The sequence below is a fragment of the Festucalex cinctus genome, chromosome 18 (genome assembly GCF_051991245.1).
Source record: "Festucalex cinctus isolate MCC-2025b chromosome 18, RoL_Fcin_1.0, whole genome shotgun sequence".
NCBI classification, from domain to species: domain Eukaryota; kingdom Metazoa; phylum Chordata; class Actinopteri; order Syngnathiformes; family Syngnathidae; genus Festucalex; species Festucalex cinctus.
The window spans coordinates 3,097,002-3,122,128 of NC_135428.1; the positions used below are offsets into that span (position 1 = coordinate 3,097,002).

The following is a 25,127-nucleotide window of genomic DNA, read 5'->3' on the forward strand; positions in this document are numbered from 1 at the left end:
CTCGGAAGGTAATGATCGCTGGGGCGATAATGACATCAAATGGAGGAAATACTCAATAAGGCTCCAGATGATTCGGTTCCCCTCTGTGCCCTTCTGGAGCTCCCTCCTCTCGCTGCTCTGCTTCTTCCGATCGTTTGCCCTTGTGCTATATCATTTTTTAAGAATAATGCTAAAAAACCTTGTATGGTTGCTTGAGACGGATACAACAATTTGTATTCTCATTTACAGTCCCAGGCTCGATCTTATTCTACACACGTGGACAAAACGTTTGGTAAAGAAAAACCCATAGTGGCCACAGAAATAACTTGAATCCAACTACGTAAATCTAAAAATAAAATTGCAATTTAAGGAATATTAGATGATGCGTTCGAATTTTGTCGCAAAAGAATTGTTTTATTAAAAAAAAAAAAAAAAAAAAAAAACTAAAACAGGCAAAAATGATTGCAAATATTCAAAATAATTTGACCTTATGGTGACATGTTCAACTTGTGCTGCATTCGAGGATGGTCGGAAGTTGAAACTTCCCAGTTCCGTCCTCATAGCGTTCGAGATGAAAGTAAACAACCAAAATGGCGGATAGTGATAATTTGTTTTTTATTTTGGTCCTCAAAACTCAATTTGATCGCCAGGAAACTTACCTTTTTGCAATTTTGCTTCATTTAATGTTTTAATCTTATTTCATAAGCATTCCATACAAGTAGTTTACCGTATAATTTTATGCAGGGATATAGCGGCAATACTGTCACGTACGTTGCGTTACATGAAGTTATGGTGAATATTTATGAATGAAGAAAGCTGTCTAGTTTTATACTCGAGTAAATTGTGTTTTGCCATTCAGAGTGACGTCACATTGTAGTCCGCCGGTGAAGTCGGGGTCCTTGTTTTTTTCCGACATCGCGAGCGGAATTTCCGAGTTAAAGGGGGCGTTCCCGCTGGAGCCTATCTCAGCTGGCTATGGGCAGTAGGCGGGGACTGGTTGTCAGCCAATCGCAGGACAGCTGTGTCTCGTTTAGTGTTACTGTATTTCTTTTTCACCTGTTTCCCATCCCTGATCCCTTTTTTTGTGCATGTTGCTCGTAAAAAGCGAGCACATCCTCACCTTGTCCTAATGAGACCTACTTCTTCTCACCCGCCCGGGACAGAAGGCCAGTTGTGGGTCAGTTCTCATGGCGCTCGGGGATAATTGGGTCGTTTAAATAATCCGCAGAGAGTACGAGGCACTGAAGCCAGATGCTCGTATTTAGCAGCTATCCAGGTTAGGCGTGGGCCATTATTGGAAGGACCACCTGTGGAACTGGAGAGCTCGAGAAGCGTGAAAGCTGCTAAATACTCTCTCTCACTTTCCTAGTTTATGTTTTATTTATTTAGTTAGTTATTTTTATTAGATCAAATATATAAAATCTCGTATCAGCGGTACAAGTTACTTTAAACCCATTTTTAATTGCAACAGCGTGCAGTTAGCTAATTAGCTGTCACCTACATCTAAAAAAAAAATAATCCTTTTTCTCCTGGGTGCCAAAATGTAAAGAACATAACTTGTTTTTAAATCCCCAAGTGAGGACGTAATGCCGTGGACAAACCCGCCATTCATTCACCTGTTGGGAGGAGCTCCAAAGACATCTTAGCTTGCTAGCTAGCTAGCTAGCTAGCTGGTGGTTACTACTAGCACCTCTCGTAGGCTAGCCCACGTCAACTGGTGGAATATGTTCCAGCCACCAGAGTCTTTGAATAGTTATCTATCCATGTAGCATCCGTTTTTCAGTGAGTCTTAGTTTATTTTGCTCACAGTGTTTTAAAGTGGAGACCTTTTTTTTTTAATTTATTTTTTTTATTAATCTTATCTTGAAGCCTTGTTTTTAATCATTCAAATTTGGAGATGTTAGCAACAGTCGGAAGTGTGTCAAATTGAAAACATTTTCACATTACAGGGACTAAAACTGTATTTTCAACTTCAACTACTAAGGCAACTGTTCCAATCCTGTGACATCTTTAAAGTGCTTGAAAGTAAGTGTTTTGATTTTTTTTTTTTTTTCCCTCTCCAAATTTGATGTAAACCGGTCAAGTGGGTTGTCACAGTATTCGTCTTCTGTTATTCAAACACTTGTCACTGAGGTTGTAATTTATGTTACTGCTTCTACCTTTCGTCCACCCAGTTGTGACCAGAAGACCAGGCCAGCTCTGAAGATCCAGAGCCACTTCAGAGTGCCAGCAAACCTGCTTGAAACACTTTCATGTCCAAGCCAAAAGGTAAGCGGCGCAGCGGTTGTCTCCATGAGGGGGAAAACAGAACCAACGGTCTCTTCGAGGGGCTCGGGTGCGCCTCGCAGTCTGCAGCCACTTATTTTAGTGTCTGAAATGTAAGATTCCGTCTGGTTGTCATGGCAATGAAATCTGCCCTCGCCATTGGCCGGCAGCATATGGGGCAGGATGAGAGGGGTCGCCCCTCTCAAATGGCCTAATCTCCTTATTTCACATTTATTTGCAGACTTCAAGGAAATATTGTCATTTACCGTATTTTTCGGATCATACGTCGCTCCGGATTATAAATCGAACCAGCCAAAAAAATGCATAATGAAGAAGGAAAAAAAACACTGGAGTATAAGTCGCATTTTTGGAGGAAATTTATTTGGCAAAATCCAACACCAAAAACATACATGTCATCTTGAAAGGCAATTTAAAATGAAAATAAAAGAGAGAACAACAGGCTGAATAAGTGTACGGTATACTAACGTTACATGACTGACATGCCTGGTAATGTCAGGAACGACATAACATATTTTGTAGCATTTGTAGCGAGCAGTGACGGGAGGCGGAGTGTTGAAGCACGGAGCCAATGGCTGGCGTTTTATTGACATCAGCTTCTGAGGTCTTAACAGCAACTCCCCACTCAGCTAGAAGCTAACAGGCTAACTCTCCTTTTCCACATAACAAAACCTTCCCACCCGGAACTCTCCCTTCGTCCCAACTTTCCGTTGGTGAATTATGTTCCCATCACTACAAGTTATTCATATAACTCTAGCATAAAGAACATGCTAACAAGTTTACCAAACTATCAGTTCCACTCCAAATCACTAAATGCAATGAAATCTTCATCCTCGGTGTCACTTTTAATTAAACAACTCCCCCAACTCGGAAGGTAGACGATGCGCCGCTTTCCTCTTCTACCGGCAATGTTGAACTTATCAACACAGGCCTAGAGCGCCCTCTTGCGGTTTAGTGTGAAAATAACATGTGAAATGATCTAATAATGTGTTAAATTTCACACATAAGTCGCACCAGAGTATAAGTCGCACCCCCGGCCAAACTATGAAAAAAAAAAAACTGCGATTTATAATCCGAAAAATACGGTAGTCGAAACTTTAGTCGTACGCTGGAATCCTCTGTTAGGTGACAACACGTGTGCCACACGACAACAAGACATTCAATTTATGCTCTTGAACTTAAGTAAGTGCATGTAAACAGTTTTCAATTAGGACGTGCTTGTCTTGTTCATATTGCGTTGCCGTTTTAGAATCAGGTCACACCCTAACGCACAGGCGACTTGTATCATTAACTCGTAACCCTGCCGCACAATGTATTGTTCTTATGATGCCTCGCCGTGAAAGCCGATATTTTAATTCCCTCGTTTTGGTAGCGCCACGCTTGGCTCCACCGGTGACCTTGCTACACAATAAGAGGCTTCATCCCAAATGAATGAATGCTGATTAATAGTTAATGACCGTCTCTATTTGTTTTTAAATGAGAGAACAGACACGCTATACCAGCCGAGCACAGTTTGTCATTTTTACAAAAAAGGGGACACTTTTTAATTAACACGCGGCTTGAAGGGAATGTTTTCGAATGATGGTAACAGATGGAAATTTCAAGTAGAGCTGAGTCAGCACGGATCACACTGGAAAGTAAGTCAATAAAAAAATGTAAGGAATTATAGCCGTCGTTTATTTGGGGCTTCCTTTTTCCAAACAGTCACTTGGTGTGTGCGTAGTGACTCGCATACAAGCTTTCTGGCTACCTGTCAAAGACAGCTGCTATGTCATCGTGTTTAATTGTGTCTAAGCCACCTGTGTGTACATTAACACAACATGTGTTCCACGATACGTGCAGAAAGACAGTCTAACATCATGTTAAAGGGGAAGTCAACCAACAAAAAATTGTTGTTTGTGGAATATGAATGTAAGCAGCAAAATCCACCGTTTTTGTATCCATCTCGGGAGGCGGCCATTTTGCTTTCTTCTTGCTGTCATTTACTGTTGACTGAAAATGACATCACAGTTGCTCAGGGTTCAGGTAATGACCAATCACGGATCACCTGTTTTGTTTGTTTGTTTGTTTGTTTGTTTGTTTGTTTGTTTTGGTCATGTGACATTCACAAGATGAGCCGTGATTGGTCATGCTACCTGAGCGCTGAGAAACTGTGATGTCATGTTCGGTCGACAAGGAGTGGCAAAATGGCCGCCCCCTAGATGGAGGGAAAACTAGTTGATTTAGCTGCTTTATTCAAATTTCACAAACACAATATTAATCTGAATGCTGTGGTTAGACTAGATGGTTACAACATATGTTACAATAAAATATACTGTATGGATTTTTTTTGTGTCTGACTTCCCCTTTTAATGCCACCTCAAAGCTATTATCATTTAACATTGTTTAGCCTCTGCATTTTGTTGTTTACAATCCCATTTAGAGCCGAATAAGCACTACAGTTCCGTCCTTGATCTTCACTTGTAGGTTTAAGGTAAACAGCTGACGTGAGCGCAGTGCAGCGACTTGCTTGGCGATTCGAAATTAACTTCTTAACCTCATTTTTTTTTTATTTTTTTTTTTATGCCCACTCGGATCAGTATGACCATAGCACGCGCACGCACACACACACACACGCGCGCGCGCACACGCTATCTTTACCGTGTTTGCATCCCTGCTTCTTGTCATTTGTTAGTCAAATACTGCACATAAGTCAGGTGGACCCGCCGTTAAACAAGATGAAACAATAAACAGACTTTTGTTCCTGAGAGAGTCCATTATTAACCGAGTTTAGAGTTCACTAAAACTAATTTAAATGTTATGAACAGGTATATGTATATGCTGCCAATGTGGAGTAAACATTTTTGGCTGGCGAGTGTGTTCGAACATACTCGCAAATATGTTCGAACATATTTGGAGGCTACATGCTACAAAGTAGCATACCTTCCCATAATGCCACGGGGTATTATTTGCGCATGCGCGAGTGAAAACAAAACCCCATTTTTTTAGGCATTTGGGCCATATTACCAATTAGAAAATTAAGTAGACAAAAAACAGTGTTGATTTGTAACTTTTACGATTTATTATGTCTGCTGTACATGATTTAGGTTGGTCATTTTTCGCCCCATAATGCAATGGGGTATTACGCTTGCGAATACCCCGTGGCATTATGGGAAGGTATGCTAACTTTGTAGCATGTAGCCTACATGAACATATTTGAGATTATGTTCGAACGCATATGCGAGTATGTTCGAACGTATATGCGAGTATGTTCGAACGCATATGCGAGTATGTTCGAACGCATATGCGAGTATGTTCGAACGCATATGCGAGTATGTTCGAACGCATATGCGAGTATGTTCGAACGCATATGCGAGTATGTTCGAACGCATATGCGAGTATGTTCGAACGCATATGCGAGTATGTTCGAACGCATATGCGAGTATGTTCGAACGCATATGCGAGTATGTTCGAACGCATATGCGAGTATGTTCGAACGCATATGCGAGTATGTTCGAACGCATATGCGAGTATGTTCGAACGCATATGCGAGTATGTTCGAACGCATATGCGAGTACGTTCGAACGCATATGCGAGTACGTTCGAACGCATATGCGAGTACGTTCGAACGCATATGCGAGTACGTTCGAACGCATATGCGAGTACGTTCGAACGCATATGCGAGTACGTTCGAACGCATATGCGAGTACGTTCGAACGCATATGCGAGTACGTTCGAACGCATATGCGAGTACGTTCGAACGCATATGCGAGTACGTTCGAACGCATTTGCGAGTACGTTCGAACGCATTTGCGAGTACGTTCGAACGCATTTGCGAGTATGTTCGAACGCATATGCGAGTATGTTCGAACATACTCGCCCGCCAAAAATGTTTACTCCACATTAGCAGCTTTAGGCTTCCGTATATATGTGCGTGTGTTTAGGACAGAACTCGGGTCACCAACGTCTTTGAAGCTGAAAGCTACTTCTTGGGTATACTGTTAAAGTGAAGGGCTACCATTTTAATACACTCTGAAATAACACATTTGCTCAAATAACATGTAGGCCATACAGACAAGCTGCCTTAATTCTGCTAGCATGTGTGCGAATCTCAAGCCCTTGCTGGGAAGAGGGCTGTATAATCAGGGCAGTGTTTTATTTAAACGTGGGCAGCAGCTTTTCTCGAGGGCTTTTCTCGTGGACGTGCGCAGACCTCCAAAACCAAAACTTTTAACACCTCAGCTTTACTCCCCCCCCCCCCCCCAACTTTGCAGCTGGCTAGCTAAGACGCTAAATTCCCTTAACAAGAGGCGAGACTTCAAAGACGAAAGTGGGTTGTGAGATGGAAATCTCTTCGTCAGATGTATTTGCGGTAACACTTATTGATAAATTCTTTTACAGAGAGCTCAGTTATGGAATACATTCATAAAAACGTAAAAGTCAGAATCATAACTTTTCTTGCCCTCAAGATAGAGTGGTAGTTTCTTGCCAAGACCCAATCACAAATCCATTGAGATCCAATGTCCAGGCGTAGCGCATTCACTCTCTAGGGTGACAAATTGATTTGTCATTTCCTCCATTTTTGAACACGTGGACGTGAGATAACTGTCAGGTCCACTGGTGAGAATTTGCTCCCATCTGTAGCGACACACCTGACGCCGGTCTGCTCGCTAATGCTGCTAGCCGTGACACCGGGTGCCACAAAACCTTCTGACGCATTGATGTGAATTTGTTTTGAAGGGACGCATTCGTAATGGATGTAGCCACATCTTTAAATCAGTGAGGATTTGAAAAATGTTGTTTTAATGAAGGCAGTAACAGAATATTAAGCTACGAAACAAATATGTAGGAATATAACCATCCTTAAATTATAACATGGAAAAATGTGAGAAGTTTTTGTTGTTGAAGATACTGCAATTGCTAAATGAATCATGGGATAAATAAATCAAGATAGTACTAATTCACGTTATAGGCTAATAACATTTTTTTTTTTTTTTATCTTTGATGTGCTGAAAGTATAAAACTAAACACAGGCACTGACATTTTTCAAATGAGACCAGGAAGAAAAGACAAAGGCATAAAATAGTCAACCCACAAAGGATGGCACTCAAGTTCATCTTGTTACATCCTTTAGCAAATTAGCAATGCCCGTATCCATGTAGCTCTATTTGCGGAGTGTCCATATGCTTGCTTCTCCTCCGTTTGTAAATATTGTACACTCTTGGTCTTCCTGCTGTATTGTACATTTTATAGATGTAACAGTATAATATATTTATGTTGCTCTCTGTCATTATGATGCGATAGTCGTTAGCCTATTAGCATACGTCCCTTAGCGATTCGGAACATTGTCACGATACCAATAACAATTTGCTAACATATGCTCTAAAAAATTTGCGTTTATGTCTGAGTCGATTCTCAGTCGTCCAAGTAAAGGTTGACTCGAGGGAACCAGACTCGGTTTCTTGTTTGTTTGTTTTTTGTGTGTTTCCTGAAACTTTTCCAAAATGACTCGGGCTATTACGCTATTAAGCTAACTGTTTAAGATAAGATGTTATGGATTCAGGATTTAAAGTGTTTTGACATATGAACATTAGGGAACCATGATGTGTATTCTTAACTGTCCACATTGACGTCAATGGGAAGATTTAAAAAACAAACTATAAGAGATAAGATGCAAATAACAAAATACAACTGTAACATAACCATACAAAATAACGGAATGAAACTGTAAGAGAAGAGAATCCCTGCCTGAAAAAAAAAGGTGAAGAATGAGTAATAGTGTCAGAAAAAAATTGAATAAAAGGCTGTTTTCGTCCTATTGTCGTCCTTTCATGACGAGTGAAACACGTTTTGATTGAAGCATTCAACACAACCAGTTGCTCCACCATTTGTTTCCTGAAACAACAACAAACCTCAGTTTGCTTCCTAACAGTTCAGCGTTCCGATTAACATCACAAACACTCGGTCCAATTTTGAATGTATGTGTACTCATCTTCAGGTCAGGAACCAGAAAGTAACCTGCTAAATAACACATGGATAAACAAGCAAGCATTTATTTTCTATTCATGCTCTTAAAATGATTGATTTTTTTTTTGGTTTTCATTCCTCTTGGTACACTGAGAAAGATATCTTCAAATATGGTCAACATGAGCATGTACTTACCATACCAGTACGTCACATCATCTCAGAATCAACTAAAAAAGGAAATCATTTCCTAAAGGACCAAAACTCTCTGCGGAATCCACATTTGCTAACCTGAACTCTGACCTACATCCTCATGATTCATACGTTAGCTGCAGTATAACGTCACGCCTGTTGGTATTAAACAAGACCAATGCGCAACATTTTCTTTTATATGAGTTTGATGGTATAACATCTTTTTTTTGTGTGGTTGGAGGAGACATTTTATGCATTTTTTTCCCCCCACAATGTGACATCAGATTCGGAAACGTCGTTTCGAGCAAAGTTTATTAAAAACACACAAGGGAATGTACCAGTAGTTGGAGATACTTTAATACCTTTTTTTTTATTTTTTTATTTTTTTATTTTTTTTATTTTTAAATAAATAAATAAAATGCTTATAGGGCATATTCTAGGGTGCCCAAACACACTCTTTTGCCTGGACTGTGGACATGTCCACTTTTTTTTTTTTTTTTTTTTTTTTTTTTTTTTTTTTTTTACATTTTCTGGCAATTGCTGCAAAACAGAAACAGATAGAAATATATAAATTTTTTTCATAATGAAAGAAGTCACATTTATTTATATAACCCATAATCACAAACGCGTCTCAAAAGGGCTTTCTAGGCCTCCAATTGCCAAATTTTTAGTCAGGAGTGTGTCAGCAATGTTCTTAACACTTTGTGATGAAGAGTTGATGAGCAGGAGCGAGACGGGGAGGGACCATCTGTGTGGCTCATTAAAAATATTTGCAGGGAAGCATGAGAACAGTCACCACTGGACACGGGGCGATCCTTTATTCAAACGTGTACACACTGCAAGAGGCATTACGATAACACGAGTAAGGCAAAACTAATAAAAGCTGCTCATGTCATGTGTTCATCCGCCTTTTGAAAGCGTGTTTTTTGTTGTTGTTTTTTTGAAATTCTTCTCCGCATGCCATTAAAATGAGAATTTGCAGCTCTCTTACATTCTAATCTGACAGCATAGTTTTGTGCACCACCTGCTCCCGTCCCCCTCTGCGGTCTCCGTGCGATCACCCACCCGCCTCCCACCATCACCACCACCAAGTCTATTTCCCAGGTCACTGATTAGTAATTGGAACTGTCTGACCAGACGTGACTGCTGCCTTTTGTTGTGCTCCGTCTACTGTGATGTGGGAAAGTGTGCACATTGGACATTAGCATAAAGGGCATTTGGGGAGTGAAAAAGATCCATTTAAATGATCCCTTCTGTCCTCGGAGGCGATGATCAAGCTGGAGATAATGATGAGGAGAGACAAGTACAAGAAGTGACTTTTGATAAGTGAGCGCATGCTATAAATAGCTTTAGAACTGGGGTATGCAACCTGCGGCTCTTGAGCCACATGTGGCTCTTTAGTTCTGTGGCTCCCTATGCATCTCTTAAAAAATAAAAAATAAAATAAAATAAAATAAAAAATTGTAGAAATTAAACATTTTGTAATATATTTAGTTTTTTTTTAGATAAAATGTTCTTCAAATTAATTCATGATTTACATACAAAAATTAATAATTAAATATTCAATTTTTAAGTTGTCATAAAATGATGAAAACATTTTTTTAATTACCTAAAAATTGAAGAAAAGCAGAAATTTACCATAAAATATCCACGAAATAGCCAAAATGTCATACAATTGAATAATAATAATAAAAATTAAAAAAAAGGCAAAAAAGAGAAACCTACGATAAAATATTTGTGGAATTGCCAAAAAAAAGTCAGAAAATGTATGTTTTGCAAAAGAAAAAAGAATACAGAAAAGAAAATGTTCAAAAAGTAACTATAAAATGGCCCAAATAAAGGAAGACACCTCCAAAACTACCATAAAATGTCCACAAAATTGCCAGAAATGGCTGAAAGAAATAGCCATACGTCCATAAAATTGTCACAAATATCAGAAATTTAATAGAAATGCAGAAAATTCTAAAAATGTATGAAAAATTACACACACACCCTTTTTTTTTTTTAAACTAAAGATGAAAGGGAGAAGAAAATGAATGTCAAAGCATTCGATGCTGCATATGTACACGTTTGTTTGATGCTGACATTTTGACTGTACAACTAATTAATCCAAGTTTCATTATTCTCCCTGAAGCAAATGTTGAAATCCTTTGGAACTAACTAACCACCATCCCGGAACAGATTGTGGTTGACCATTAATTTCCACTGTAATTTGATGAGAAATACATTGTTGGCCAGAAGAAAGGAGTTCATTCAGTCTTTCAAAAAGAACTCGTGACGGTTTCACACGCTCTGAAATGACACTTTTCTGCTCAAACTATGTTTTCTGTCTTATAATAGCTCTTGCCAGTCAGATGAAGGAAAAAGATTGAATGAATGAAAAACACATTAAAGTACAAAAAAGGTTCAACTGTATTTAATGTGGTCAAACGTATAATTAAGACACTTGCGGCCTAACATTAAAAAGAGGACAGAAAATAACAGGTTTGAAACCTTCTCAATCAAATGGAAGTTTGTCTACTTGTTGATTTTAAGTGAGAAACAAAATACTTTAGATTCTACATGGTTTTTTTTATGTTTACCATCAGAAAATTGGATTTAAGATATCTAAGCTAACCAATAAGATCTAATTAAATGTAGTAAATTTAAAAAGAAGTGTAAAACATATTGCCTTGGGTAGTAATAAATGCACCACCACCTTAACTCATTTTCTCCCAATAACGTGTAAATATATATTTTTTTTATATGTTTTAAGTGTCGCAAAGACATATTTATACGTTTTTTATGTTTTGGGGTTTTTTTTTTATGCTTGAGCATACAGAAGGCTTTGATGCAGCCTCTCAACTGCAAAGAACGTTTGCAGAAATGGTAGTTATTACACAAACGGCCAGCAGGTGGCAGCAGAGCAAAGGAGATCAACCAGGGCCATGTAGAAAAAAATCTAAATTACTTACAATTTTAAATAGATTTGCGAAAACTGATGAAACTTAGCTCTCTTCTAATGCTAATTGCTGCAAAACGGATAAAAACATACTTCTTTTTTTTTTTTTGCTGATGAAAGAAGAGACTTTAATCTTTCTTTTGATAGGTTCCATGTTTTTATAGCAATAGAACAAAATATTCTGTGGGCCTTGCAAAATCAGTCAAAATCCAGTAAAACAGCCGGGAGCGAACGGGATTGCGAAATGTGAAAATGGCTGCGAGTGAAAGAGTTAATGTAACAACTGCCACTAGCTGAAAACTTTGTTCTTTTAGTTGTTGAAGGTTTGTATATTTCTATCACCATGACAGAAATTTCTGTGGGACTGAGATCAGGACTCCTCCGCCAGTCAGTTAAAAACATTGAACTTACTGGTATTCACCCTCAACCGCTTTGTGTGCTTTGGATGCATGCTTGCTTACGGTCTTCATTGTTCCGAGGAGTGCGTGATCTTGTACTCGTGCCCTACAGTGGGCAGCACATTACGCTGTAAAACCATTTGGTCATAGTCTAATTTCACAAGTCGTGTGGTAGAATTCAAGGTCTCTTTTTACATGCTGAGGCAAAACAGAACCGCAACTTAATGGATCCTCAACCATGCTTAACTGCTGTTAGGGTGTTTATTTCCTAGCAGACTTCATTTGTTGCTATAAAACAAATAACACTGGGGGGGGGGGGAAAGAAAAGTTTTGGTTTCATCTGTCCACTGAATAGTGTGGTATCTCCAGGTACTTGTGGAAATGTATTATTGTTTTTTTATTTAGATCTTTTATTTATTTATTTTTTTTTAGATAAAATATTATTTAATGACTACGATTGGCTGGCAACCAGTCCATGGTGTACTCCGCCTACTGCCCAAAGCCAGCTGAGATAGGCTCCAGCATCCCCGGCGACCCTTGTGAGAAATAAGCGGTCGAGAAAATGGATGGATGGATATTCTCTAAATAAAATAATTATCAAAAAAAGAAGAAATATATATTCAAAAAAATGTCAGAGATCATGAATGAAAGGTAGATGAAAGTTTTTAAAACTGCCTAAAAGTGACCATATAATATCCAAAAACAACAACAACAACAACCAAAAAAAGGCAGAAAATTACCTTAAAATGTCTTTGGAATTGGCCCTGAAAAAAACAACAAACCAATCAGAAAATAGATTTAAAAAAAAAAAAAAACAGGCAGAAAAGAAAACATTCAAGAAGTAAATAAATGTCTTTGGGATTGCCCCACCCCTGAAAAAGTAGTTATAAAATGCCAAAAATTACCTTGAAATGTCTTCGGAAACCCCCCCCCCCCCCACCCCCCCCCCGCGGGCCCTCACGATCACCCACTAACTCGAGACTTTAGTTCATCACTTCTGGAAGTTTCCTCCAGCAGCTTGTAACGTGGCTTCAAAGGCCAACGCTCTGAGACATCTGCGCGCGTTGACAGCTCTTGACGCAGGAGTTAATTGATGAAGACGACGCATCAAATGAGCCGTGACTGACTAAAACAGAGGGATTGAAAGAGGAGGAGGAATGACTGCTGGGAGCTTGATGACTGCTATTAATACCATAAGCGAGCCAGACCAAGAATAAAGTTGCAAGAGACCCCCAAAGTCTGGACAGATGGAGCGACAATAGCGAGAAGCCCACTAAACCCTAACAAATTCATGTTTACTTATCAAGTCGTCACACATTTAAGAACGCACATTTTGGTAAGTTAACACAACAATCACAAGCTAAGCTATTCATCTGTTGTGCACTGAAAAGGTTTGGATCCCAAATCCAGACACAAATATGATTTTATCTATTCACATCGAGAGGCAGAAACTCAGACGCTGTACACAGGAACAGGTGGACAATAATCCGGCAAACACACACAATTCATAGGCCCTTAAATAGACAGTCAATCTCATTGGTTGTGGCTAGACATGTGAGTACTAGTACTGACATGGAATTCTCTGATTGGCTGTAATTAAAGATTGTTCCCGACAACAACAAACATCAAATAGTATAAAAGATCCTTGACAAACATCATAGAGCCTAAAACCAGTTGAAACTAGATGGTTATCTCACGGTTAAATCAGTTCAAAACAGACACTTGACCTCCCAACTTGACAGGTCATGAACTCAAACTTAACCCAGACGTGACATCATCACAACTCAGTCAACAAACAACAACAGCGAACATAGCAAGAACTAGCAAGATGTCAATCTAAATTTTGATCTGGTTCGGTTTTCATGTGCCTGCTTTTTATGTGAGAGGAATTTTCTGACATTTCGGCTTTACTTCCCGCCCTTGTTATTCATTATGTTGAGTGTTTCCATCTGTGTCCCATCCCTGTTTATAATTCGTCTTTGTTGGGATTGATTGTGCTGGGATTTCTTTCTTTGTTTGTTTTTGGTTTGCTTGTTAATTTTTATTTTTTGTTGCTAGTTTTGTTTATAGTTTTCATTGGCTTTGCTGAACTTTTGTTTTTCTGATGTTTTTTTTTCAGTTTTGCTGTAATTTGTTAAATTATTTTATTTTCTTCTTCTTTTTTTATCATTGATAAAAAACTGTTATGATTCATTCATTGCTGTATTTTATTTTTTTTATTTTTTTTTACACCAATCGCAGCGCAGCTTCAGAAATCAGGTGAGCCGTGATTGGCTGTTTCCTGAGCCCTGAGCAACTGTGATGTCATTTTCAGTCGACAGCAAGTAGCAAAATGGCCGACCCTGAGATGGATGAAAATGGGTGGATTTTGTTGTTTAACTCAAATTCCAAAAACACAATATTATTCAGAATGCTGTTTTTAGAATAGTGGGGCTATAACATATTAATGTAAAGAACATTTTTTGGGTTGATTGCCTCTTTAAACAAAAATCTGACCCAAGTAGTAATTAGTGCTTTTGGGTTGTTTTTGTATTCTTGTCGGAAATTGTTTGTGCTGATTATTTTCTCTATATAAAAAAAAAATTGTTGCGGTGTGGTCTCTTTGACTAATTATTGTGGTATTTGGTAAGTAAAAAAAAAAAAAAAAAGCTCAATTTTATAGGGGGTTGCTGGCATCATCTGAAGCTAAAATATATTATTTGTTTGGTAGACCAAAACACGGATGTAGAATAGCTTGTGAGTTAGCTTTACATTTACATCAGCTTGCCTCTTTGCTGATAGTGTTTATGATAAGAGACTACTAACCGGATCAAGAATTTTTTTTTGCGTGGTGATTTCAAATCCATTTTTATAATGCAGTATGGTTTAGTTCATGTCGGTGCAGTTTGGACTACTGGTTCACTTGTGTCGGTTCAAGTACAAAATGTCATTTTGATTTCATTGCAGACAGCCTGGCTGTCATCACGATGACTCATCTTGACCCAAAAACGATTGAGCTGTAAACATTCAGCGACATGGGGAGTGTACGCGTTTGTGTCGCGTTTTGAAATGGTCCTTTTTGTTGATGAGATATGACACGTGTAGGCTCGGGTTTTGAATTCTCCGGGTGCTCCCGCTTCCTTGATGAGTATTGATTCCAAACCGTTACGCGCATGCTGTTATGTGCTTTTGAATAGTCGAGATGTTTTCTATGATTGTGACATGACAGGCCCGCCACTGTTTGGGATGCACCATCATGTGCGAGGTGCAGAAAAACGTGCTGCGTTTTTTTTTTTTTTTTTTTCACACCCTTCGGCGGCTACGGCTCATTTCCCTTATGCAAATGAATGCCGCCATAAAAAATAAAAAAAAAAGGAAGTCTACTGGGGTCTGATAGAGCTGCGTGGAAATGTTGCAGAGACTGGCATAGTCCATCTAGTGTGCAGAAGAACCGTAGAGGAAGAAGTGTGGGTCTTTGTTTGGGTGGGGATTTCCGTTCCATTCGTACCGGAGGGCTTCTTACAAAACTTATGTCGCTGCGAAGGCTGACGAACAAACTGAAAGGAAACTGGTTGATGATTAATGATTACCTCCCAGAGCGTGTGTGTCTCGTGAGAATTTGAAATAATAGATCGGTTAATGATATGTACAGGTTATAATTCTCCGAATAAGACCTTGGCACATACCACACATTCACAGAACACCTCAGCAGGTCATTGAATAAGCCGCAGATATGAATACCCCCCCCCCCAAAAAAAAAAGTGAGAGATGAGAGCAGCTGTGAGTTTGGACAGAATCGGAACGCCTTGTTCCTTTCGTACTTTGTTAAGCAAAAAGGTCCCAGTCCGGTTGCGGTGAGGTCCAACAGAAAGGCGCGTTTCTGTGTGTCCTGTAGTAACCTCACACTTAGGATAAAACTAAGTGATGGAAAGGAAATCTGTAACGTCACTTTCCCTCGTGCTGGCTCCCTGTCAGCGAATGAATGGGCAAATTCATTTCACTTCTGCCAAAACTCATAAAGTACATTTTCCTTCTGAAAAAAAACAAACACAAAAACCCTCGAAATATCATTGCAAAGTGTATCACTTGCGTTTTAAAGTAGGTTTAATCTAAACATTTTCAACTAAACTTACCTCAAACAGTCAACATGAAAAATGTCTACAAATGTGCGACGGTGTCATTGGTTGGAGATTCTCAGTATGTTGCGTAACTTCACTGGTGCAAATTTTCCAGGAAGTAAACTCACAGGTCTCCTGGCGATACTAAATGACATGCAAAATAAGGTTGTAGTGTACACTGACGTTACTCTGCGCAAATTTTCAACCAGAAAACAGTAGTCAGTCATCATCAATAGGTTAAACTATTTGATTTAAATCACACATTGTGTCCATTTAGTGCGTGCCTAAAGCTTAATTCACGCTGACTGCGGAACGGACGCGGTGCGTTCTCCCTACGGCGGCCGTATGGACGCCACAAGGATAGAACGCATTCAAGTCTATATATACAAACCTTCAACAACTAACAGAACGAAGTTTTCAGGTAGTGGCAGTTGTTACATTAACTCTTTCACTCGCAGCCATTTTCACAGAACCAATCCCGATCGCTCCCGGCTGTTTTACTGAATTTCGACTGATTTTGCAAGGCCCACAAAATATTTTGTTCTATTGCTATAAAAGCATGGAACCTACCAAAAGAAAGATGAAAGTCTCTTCTTTCGTCAGGAAAAAAAATAAAATGTTTCTATCTGTTTGTTTCCATTTTGCAGCAATTAGCATTAGAAGAGAGCTAAGTTTAATCAGTTTTCACAAATCTATTTAAAATTGTAAGTAATTTAGCTTTTTCTCTAGATGGCCCTGGTTGATCTCCTTTGCTCTGCTGCCACCTGCTGGCCGTTTGTGTAATAACTACCATTTCTGCAACCGTTCTTTTCAGTTGAGAGGCTGCATCAAAGCCTTCTGTATGCTCTAGCATTAAAAAACAAAAACAAAAAAAAACGTATAAATACGTCTTTGGGACACTTACATTTAAAAAAACGTATTTACACGTTATTGGGAGCAAATGAGTTAATTAGTTATCGCTTTAACTTTGACAGCACTTACTTTTATGGCAACATTTTTAACACACGGGCACATTCGTGATGCCTCAAAAGATGCCGGCCCACCGGGCATCTTCCCTCTACGCCATTTGCATCAACTGCATCGAAGAGAAGAAAAGAAAAGAAAGAAAGAAAGAAAGAATTTAGTTCCGTTTCTTCCCACCACCGCAAATGACGTCACCACAACACACGCTCGCCTTGTGTTCGTCACGTGCGTTCGGAGGAAGTCCCTGCAGCCCCCGTCGGAGTGCATCCAGGTACGCGCAGCCAATGGGAGCGCGAGGAGGGAGTGCACGACAGACGGGAGGCGGTGCACGCCGGGCACCCACACGCATCGCACCTTCACATGCAGATGAGGTCCACACACAACAGCAGGCGATCACTTGAAGCGGAGCAAGAGCAAGAGAGCGCGTCTCGTTCAGGGCAGGCGGTTTGCTGCCTCTTCTTCAGGCGGGGGCAGGTGATCTCGTACAAGGAGACGCATCCGTCTGCGGAAATCCACATTTCGGCAACCCCCCCCACCTCGCTCGTCTTCCACAACACGAGTGCCCGAGTAGATGTTCACCTTCATGCATTCCCGTCTCCTCGTCTAAGCGCCAAATTTGTTATCCGCCGAGATGGAAAACGCGCACACCAAACCGGCGAGTGAAGTTTTAGACTCTTTCGGCGTGAATGAAAACACGGGGCTGACTCAGGAGCAAGTGAAAGTGCAATTGGAGAAATACGGGCCGAACGGTGAGTAGTTTTACTTCTTTATCACCCTCATTATTTATTGATTTATTTATTTTTTTTCATAATGCTGCAAGATTCGATTAGAAGCTGTCAAAATATATGGCTGTAATAATTCAAGCTTTATCCCTCTGCTGCGCGTTGTATTAGATGACACCTTTTATTTATTTGCATCAATATTTTGGGATAATTAAACATACGACCTTGTTTTAATTGCACACAGGGGAGACTTTAGTAGTACACACAAATGTGCCTTATGTCTAATTATTGGACTCCGACTGCAAGATAACGCGTACTTTCTTATATGTACCACAAGGGCTGATATATGCTCTCAATTATGAAACTGTCAAAACCACCCAAACGACAAGCCATTCACCCTTAAAGAATGTATTGATTAAGTCCTTTAATCTGGTCTGTCGAAGTCCCCTTATATGCCAGGTCCTGTTTTAAAGTATACAAAGTAAAACAAACCAGCGGCGTTCCTCTGTGTACACATCCCCTTGCTTGTCATTCACGCCACCAGGAAGTAAGCACACGCACGTCAGCTACTCGAATGGAAGATGAGGCGGTGAAGTTGATGAAACCCAAAAGCTTGATCGACCTGTTTTCACTTTAAACGCTCGTTTCTAAAAAAAAATAGGGCTGATACTGTGCTGCTGAAGTCACAAGATAAAATGAAATAACAATTCTGGGGTTGCCATGGCGGTAGCAGGGAAATGCAAATGGGACAAAAATTACGTAATATGCTGTGGAACCTCAAGTTAGTTGACTAATTGGGGGGTGAGAGCCAATTGTCAGTTATAGTAAAATACTTTTATTTTTATTTTTATGGTCTAAAAACGCTTAATACTGTCAAAATGTATATTGTATTTTCTTCATGACATAAAAATGCTCAGTACAACAAATATAAAAATAGCTTGAAATATTTGAAAAGTTGATCCAAATTTATTTTGTTGGTTGGTAGATGCAACACGTTTCTTGAGGGCCTTGCTAAAACTAATGTACATGCTTCCCATTGATGGGAAATTAGCTACTAGCCCCTACCAACATGGCCGCCACATTGGCGTACTCTTTAGCCCTGCTGTAGTCTACTGTAAGTTTGTTTATTTCCAAAAATGTGATCACGTTATCATTTTCAGGCTCCAGTTTTTACACTACTGTCAATAAAGTGGAACAGAACAGGCAAAAGACCTAAAGTAATAGACAGCTAACGTGTGGATACATAGAAAAGTCCTGATGATAGCATTAGCATAACGCAACAGCTAGCTTTATTGACTTAAGACGTTGCTAACAGTTTCTTTCGAATAAAGCATATTTCTATAACGTATCCATTTTTCAACTACACTGTACATGCCAAAAATAACAAGGAAAGCGTAATTTAATTCTGAATTATTTCTATTTTCATTAATTTCAGTGAGTACTGCTTGCAGTTCGGTCCAGGAATGAGTCTCAGAATTAAATGTGAACCGAAGTTCCACTGTAGATGATAGAAGTTAGTTTTTAAAATCCTTAAACATTTTCAAAAAGACATTCTAGAAGAGTGGTGACACATAACAGGCAACAGACTATCCATCAGAATCGTATTCGTACTGCCTATTTGTTAGTCACCAGCTATGTAGCCTGCTAGCTAACCATGATACAAAATACTTTTTTTAACAGTTCCGCCTTAGTGGATATCTACGCGCTACTGAGTTGTCTTTTAATTATATTTGATCATTATACTAAGACAACACTAAGGATGCTAATGATGTTTGCAAAATTAGCACACTTACTTTTTTTGCATACATGTTTTTCAACACCACTGGTATACCAGCCTTCTTGCGTTTTCTAGCGCTGTAAGTTTGTGTCTAGCGTGGAGTTATTGCCGGTGCGTTGAGTGTTGACAGCCAGCCCCACCTTTCCCTCCTGGCCCGTCATCTTTGCATGTGCGGCCGAGCCGCCGAGTACAGTATAGCGCCATATTGTGCAAGTCAAACAGTCGGCCTCTTGTTTGCCGCGCAGCCGCTTTTACACGGAGGCCCGTGATGACTTCATGGAAAAAGCAACGTCTCGCCACAGATAACATCGCTTTTCGCTTTTAGCTGTGAACTTCCTGTGCGTGCGTGTGTGTGTAAGTTTGTATAGATAATAGCTGGTGCAAGGGAATACCCGTTTCCCTTTTTTGGATCAGACTTTATTATTGTGTCCACCGTCATTTCTTCTCTAAGAATGTCACACTAATGTTGCATATATTTGCTTATGTTGACTGCTTTAGCACATGTTATGACCACAGACGCACAGCTGCTTGTTCTTCCCCTCTTCTCGGAAAGTGCTTACTTTCTAGTTGACTTGCAAGGTGTTTTATTTCTGTGTCGTTGTAAGAGCCTCGCAGTGGCGCAAGTATGTTGGCTCTCGCAAACATGCACGCACAATTGAGGAGGCAGGGTTACCAGAATCTCATTAGCATGATGAGCCAGCGCGACTGTTTGTTTGTCTTGGTGTGGGACGTGAGAGGGCAAACAAAAGGGAATAAACATGATCTGCTCAAGTCGAGAGTCTGTGCAAGTTCCAGTGATGCCATAGCGACTTAATATGTGGAAATACATTTGTGTTACTTTCTATCCGTCTCTTTATATAGACCCTCAACAATATTACGTGAATTCTTACTTGACTCCTCTACTCATTTTTGGATGTCACTGATCTGAAATCTTGGCTTCTTTATTTCCTGCTTTTATGTGTTTGTGTGACGAGAATGAAAACGAGCGTTGTTCCGATACCGATACTGGTATCGGCAGAGGTGCCGATACTGCATTGAAACTAGTGTTGTTCTGATACCGTTTTTTGGCCCCCGATTCCGATACCCAGCTTTGCAGTATTGGCCGATACCATACCGATACCTATGTTTTTTTTTCCCTCAACATGAAAAAGCTGTCCTGCCATTGGTTCAGAGCATTCTTTTTTTTTTTTGCTTATCGGCACCCCTGCCAATACCAGTATCGGTATCGTAACAACACTAATTAAAATAGTGGTATCGGTATCGGTGAGTACTCACAATTAACATGCCGATACCATTAATTCCAACACTAATGTAGGATTTTGGATGCAGCATCTTGCGTCTTCCTCGTGCACGACATTTACTGATATGTGACATGTTCACTGCATGCCGATCTAAGAAATCCTATTGGCCCTTGAATGCTCTGAACCAATGGCGGGACAACTTTTCCATGTTGAGGAAAAAAAAAACTAGTGTTGTTCCGATACCGATACTGCATTAAAACAATGGTATCGTATAGGTATCGGTCGATACTGCAAAGCTGGGTATCGGTATCGGGGGCCAAAAAAACAGTATCGGAACAACATTAATGAGAACCAAAAACCTGGAGAAGACTAATTAGCTGTTAATTCATCCTCAAATTGTGTGTGGTCTATAGATGAGGGGTCCGGCCCTCGAGAGAGGTGTGTTGGATGAGGCGGGGGAAATGGAAAACAGGCTGGATGGAGGGGGGCTCTCGAGGACTTGGGGACCTCTGGTCTAGATTCAAACGTGCAATCATGTCAGAGACTCCCCGCTGGGAAACATTATTATGCTCCATATATGACACTGGCCTAGAAACTTAGTCAGTCAAGGACATCTCGTTTTAATTCTCATCGTTAGGGCTGTCAAAATTAAAGTGTTAACTCTGGAGATTCATTTAAAATTAGTAAAGTATAAAAAATAAAACTCCATGGGACCAAGTGTGGCGCTTGTGCGCAGAACTAAACCCGTAAGCGAGAATTTGTAAGCGGCGTCCATTTTGGGAAGTCGAGCTTAAAAATTTCTTGACAATAATATGTCGCATGTGACCTCACTAGTCTAAACATGACATTCTGATTAATATTACATTTGTGAAATATGAGTTACGAAGCAAAAATCCAGCCATTTTTATCCATCTCAGGGGGCGGCCATTTTGCCGTGTCATCACAGTCGCTCAGGGGTCAGGCAACGACCAATCGCAGCTCACCTGTTTTCTGAAGCTGAGCTGTGAAAATGTGTAAATCACTAAATCTAAATAACTTAAGCTCATCAGTAAATATTACATTCCGTGAGTGTCTGACTTTTTTTTTTTTTTCCCTCAACATTTTGTAGTATGTTGAACTTGCAGTTGTATTAGCATACAGATCTTTACTGATCGGTTTGACTTTGCTCGTTCAGTGATGCCTGAAATGATAGGAAATCTGACTTTGGCGTGACATTGCGCCACCGTGTTTACTGTAAAGGAGGAAAATAACCTCAAATAGCCTCAATCTGAGGCAGCCATCTTTGCAAAGTCTTTATCAAACGTAAAAGATGCCGTTTTTAATGCAGAAAGCTGATGTGATATTAAATTCATATTGAACACAATAGTAGTTAGTTGTGGCTCTTGACAGTTTCTTACATGACCCCGCCCCCCCAAAATAACTGCCCACCCCTTGATCCCAGGTCCAGTCCTATCCAGACTTGAAACGACTGACCCTTCGTTCACACCTTCCATATATGGCCCACCAACAACAACAACTCAATTTATGTTTGACTTCACCGTCTCCTGGCACACTCCATTCGCTGCAGGAATCTCGCTCATTTACCGCAGCGAAGCGCAAGCGTGCCTCCAATAAGTCACTTTTATCGCACGTATTCGCTCGCCGCCCGTGTGTGGGCACTCAAAAGAATGTTTTGCTGCTGTAACAGACTGTAATGCTCAATGATTTCGAGCCTGCACATTCACAGTCCGCCATCAAAGGACTCTTATTTTTAGAACATGCAAAAAATAAAAAAATAAATAACTTATTTTTCCAGAGAATGGACACATTGACAATTCAGGGATTGTTTTTCCGCATTTGCTGTCAAGAGTTGAGACAAAATGTTCGACTTGACAGTTGACAGTCAATAAAGTAATCACCCTAAATGGTTATTGTTTTGTGAGGGAAATAACGTTTCCACTTTTTTGATACTTTTCACGACGGTATAATCAAAACGTGCAATTCCAGTGAATCCTTGGCTGCTATCATTGATCATAAAACCAATCGGCATCTGGTGCGACCATCACTTTCCTCAAGGACGCTCTGAAAAGCAGGTCGGCTTAGGAAACCAGACAATATCTAGTGGGCCCAGCATTTGGCTCAGGTAGCGCACCTGTGAGGTAGATTTGATTATTTCGGCAAAGGAGACTTACTCGAGCTTGATAGGTGAGAGCCAAAATAAAAGTGTTTCGTTTATATTATTCTTTAGCAGATCTGGGCTTCTTTTAATGTCTGGTGGTGATTTTGTCCTAAACACCCACCCAGCCTGTATTTTGCCATTTTGTGTTTGTTTTGTAAACAGCGGGACGTTTCTGTGGGAAGACAGTGTTTACACCCCTCCAGCCAATCGCAGAGCGGGGGGGCGTGTCGTAAACGGGGCCGGGCGAATTTGTCGGCTGTGTGACATCACTCCCGCGGCAATTTGACACCACGCACGAATTTCACATGTAAGATTCTGTGAACGAGTGAGTGAAAAAATAATAATAATCCGTTTGCGACAAAATCACCACCAGACATTAAGAGAAGCCCAGATCTGTAAATTGAGAAGACGTTTGTCTGTTTAAATCCTGTATTTAAAAAAGCGCCTTTTCCTGAGTGAAAACGGCAGACCGGGCCTTTAATCTCAATTTGAAACGAATTATCAAACCTTTTTTTTTTTTTATTAAGATCGGTGATCTAAATAGAAAGCAGGAAAAACTTGTTCGAATGAGCCACAGAAGTCATCAACATAATTTTTTCCTATTTGCGTTTGCTTTTTGTCATCAGTTTATTTGTTCACATTCATTGCTCTATTCCAGTTTGAGGTTTCTCATTGTGACAAGCAGATTTCCTCGTCGCGTCGTGCTGCCGAGGAGTGATAAGTGGCTTGGCGACTTATCATCCACGAGCTTCACTATGCGGACACGGAAGATATTTGCACCGACATTTCAAATTCACATTTTGTTAATGCATTTCGGAGCTTTTTTCCAGGGCGCTCATACATTATGAGAGGAAGCGATCATACATTAGTGCGCAATACCTATTAGGGAGTTACCGTCATGATATTTATAGGCCTGTTTTTTTTGTTTGTTTTTTTAATTTTTTTTTGATTGGCTACACTCTGCGAAGGTTTACTGAATGCGATAGTTAGACACTCCCACAATGAGCTGACTTAAAAGCTGTTTATTGTTCACGCAAGCAAAGTATTTGTAGCCTGGGACCAATGAGTGTGATTTGTTTGTTTATTTTTGTAGTGGCAAAGGACTCTCTTGCATAAAAAAAAAAAAAAAAAATCATCCAAGAACGGCACAAAACTGTAGAACAAGAATCCATTATTAAGCGCCAGAACTTAATAAGAACTCATTTTGTGCATTTTTTTTTTTTTTAACAAAAATGAACTCACTCAAAATTTTAATACTATCGTCCTACATATCATTCCAAAATCGGCAAAAAATGATTAGGTCTGCTCACATTCTCCCCCCCCCCCCCCCCCATTTCCCCATGTTTTTCGTGGGCAACATATTTAGAATGTTTATCAGCATTTTTTTTTTAAAATAAAGATTAGATTTGAAAAAAGAAAAAAATTATTTATTTATTTATGTAATTTATTTTTAAATTAATAAAGGGCCACTCAATTGTATCCTGCTGTAAGCAGTTTGACACCTGTGGATTTGCAGATTTTGAATTCTTACCGTTTTTTTTTTGTTTGTTTTTGTTTGTTTGTTTTTCCTGCTCATTTCCCCATGTTTTTCATGAGCAACATATATATAATGTTTATCAGCATTTCTTTTTTTAAATAAAGATTGGATTTGGAAAAAAAGCAAAAAGTTATTTATTTATTTATTTTTTAAATTAATAAAGGGGCCACTCAGTTGTATCGGCGGGCCGCCAGTTGCCCGTCACTGATCTACATTTTGATGTAATTCTCAGATAGATCTGTAGAATTGTTTGCTCTGGTAATGCTGATATTTACCCGTTACAGTTATAGTGGAAATTTGCACAAAAAGTCTCGCCCGGTAATCCGCTTCAACCGTGCTTGGTGTGGTGTTTATTCGGTTTCCGATAATCTGCAGATGTCTTTGTCAGACTGCGGATGGACGTGCAAAGAAGGAGCGTCACGCTGTGAAAGCAATGAAACGATGTGAAGTGTTGAAAGCAATATGTCAGCTTTCCCGCTTTTCCCTTCCACAGCGCTGGACACGGAATCGAGCTGCCTGCTGTTGTTGGCGACCGTCTCCAGGAAGTGTTTCCCCCTTTTGCTTGGCTTTGACCGCTTTTCTGCTGTGTGTAAACAAGCTCTTTTTTTTTTATTTTTTTTTACCCCCCCTTCATTGTCTGGGCCCGTAGAGAGGAGGTGGGGAGGTGTTGTGGGGACACGACTTGAGGTGAAGTCAGTATTCAGGAATGTGACTGGGCAAGCCTTCGGCTTGACGCAGCCCAGACTGACTTGTGAGGGAATCCTTGGCAGAGGGAAGTCAGGGAAACCCGTTGTGCACTTTGAGCCCTCCCCTCCCTCCTTGCTGTCTTTTGTCTCCCGCCCTTGAGCCGCTGCCAGCCTTTCTGCCATAAAAAAAAATAAAAATACAGCCAGGGA

The 25,127-nt window shown here is 39.9% G+C and overlaps 1 protein-coding gene across 3 annotated transcripts in view; it reads left to right on the plus strand.

Annotated features, from left to right (window-relative positions):
* Positions 1 to 975: 975 nt before the first annotated feature.
* Positions 976 to 25,127, plus strand: part of atp2a3 (ATPase sarcoplasmic/endoplasmic reticulum Ca2+ transporting 3) — a 62,238-nt gene continuing 38,086 nt past the window's right edge. For 2 of the 3 annotated variants that reach the window (XM_077504666.1, XM_077504665.1), the window contains exon 1: positions 17,136 to 17,545. In XM_077504666.1, coding sequence (XP_077360792.1) covers positions 17,428 to 17,545 — 118 coding nt within the window. In that variant the 5' untranslated portion in view covers positions 17,136 to 17,427. Of the gene's footprint in view, positions 1,157 to 1,928; positions 2,005 to 2,153; positions 2,248 to 17,135; positions 17,546 to 25,127 lie in introns of those variants that run through there. The other variant, XM_077504667.1, reaches the window with a different exon arrangement.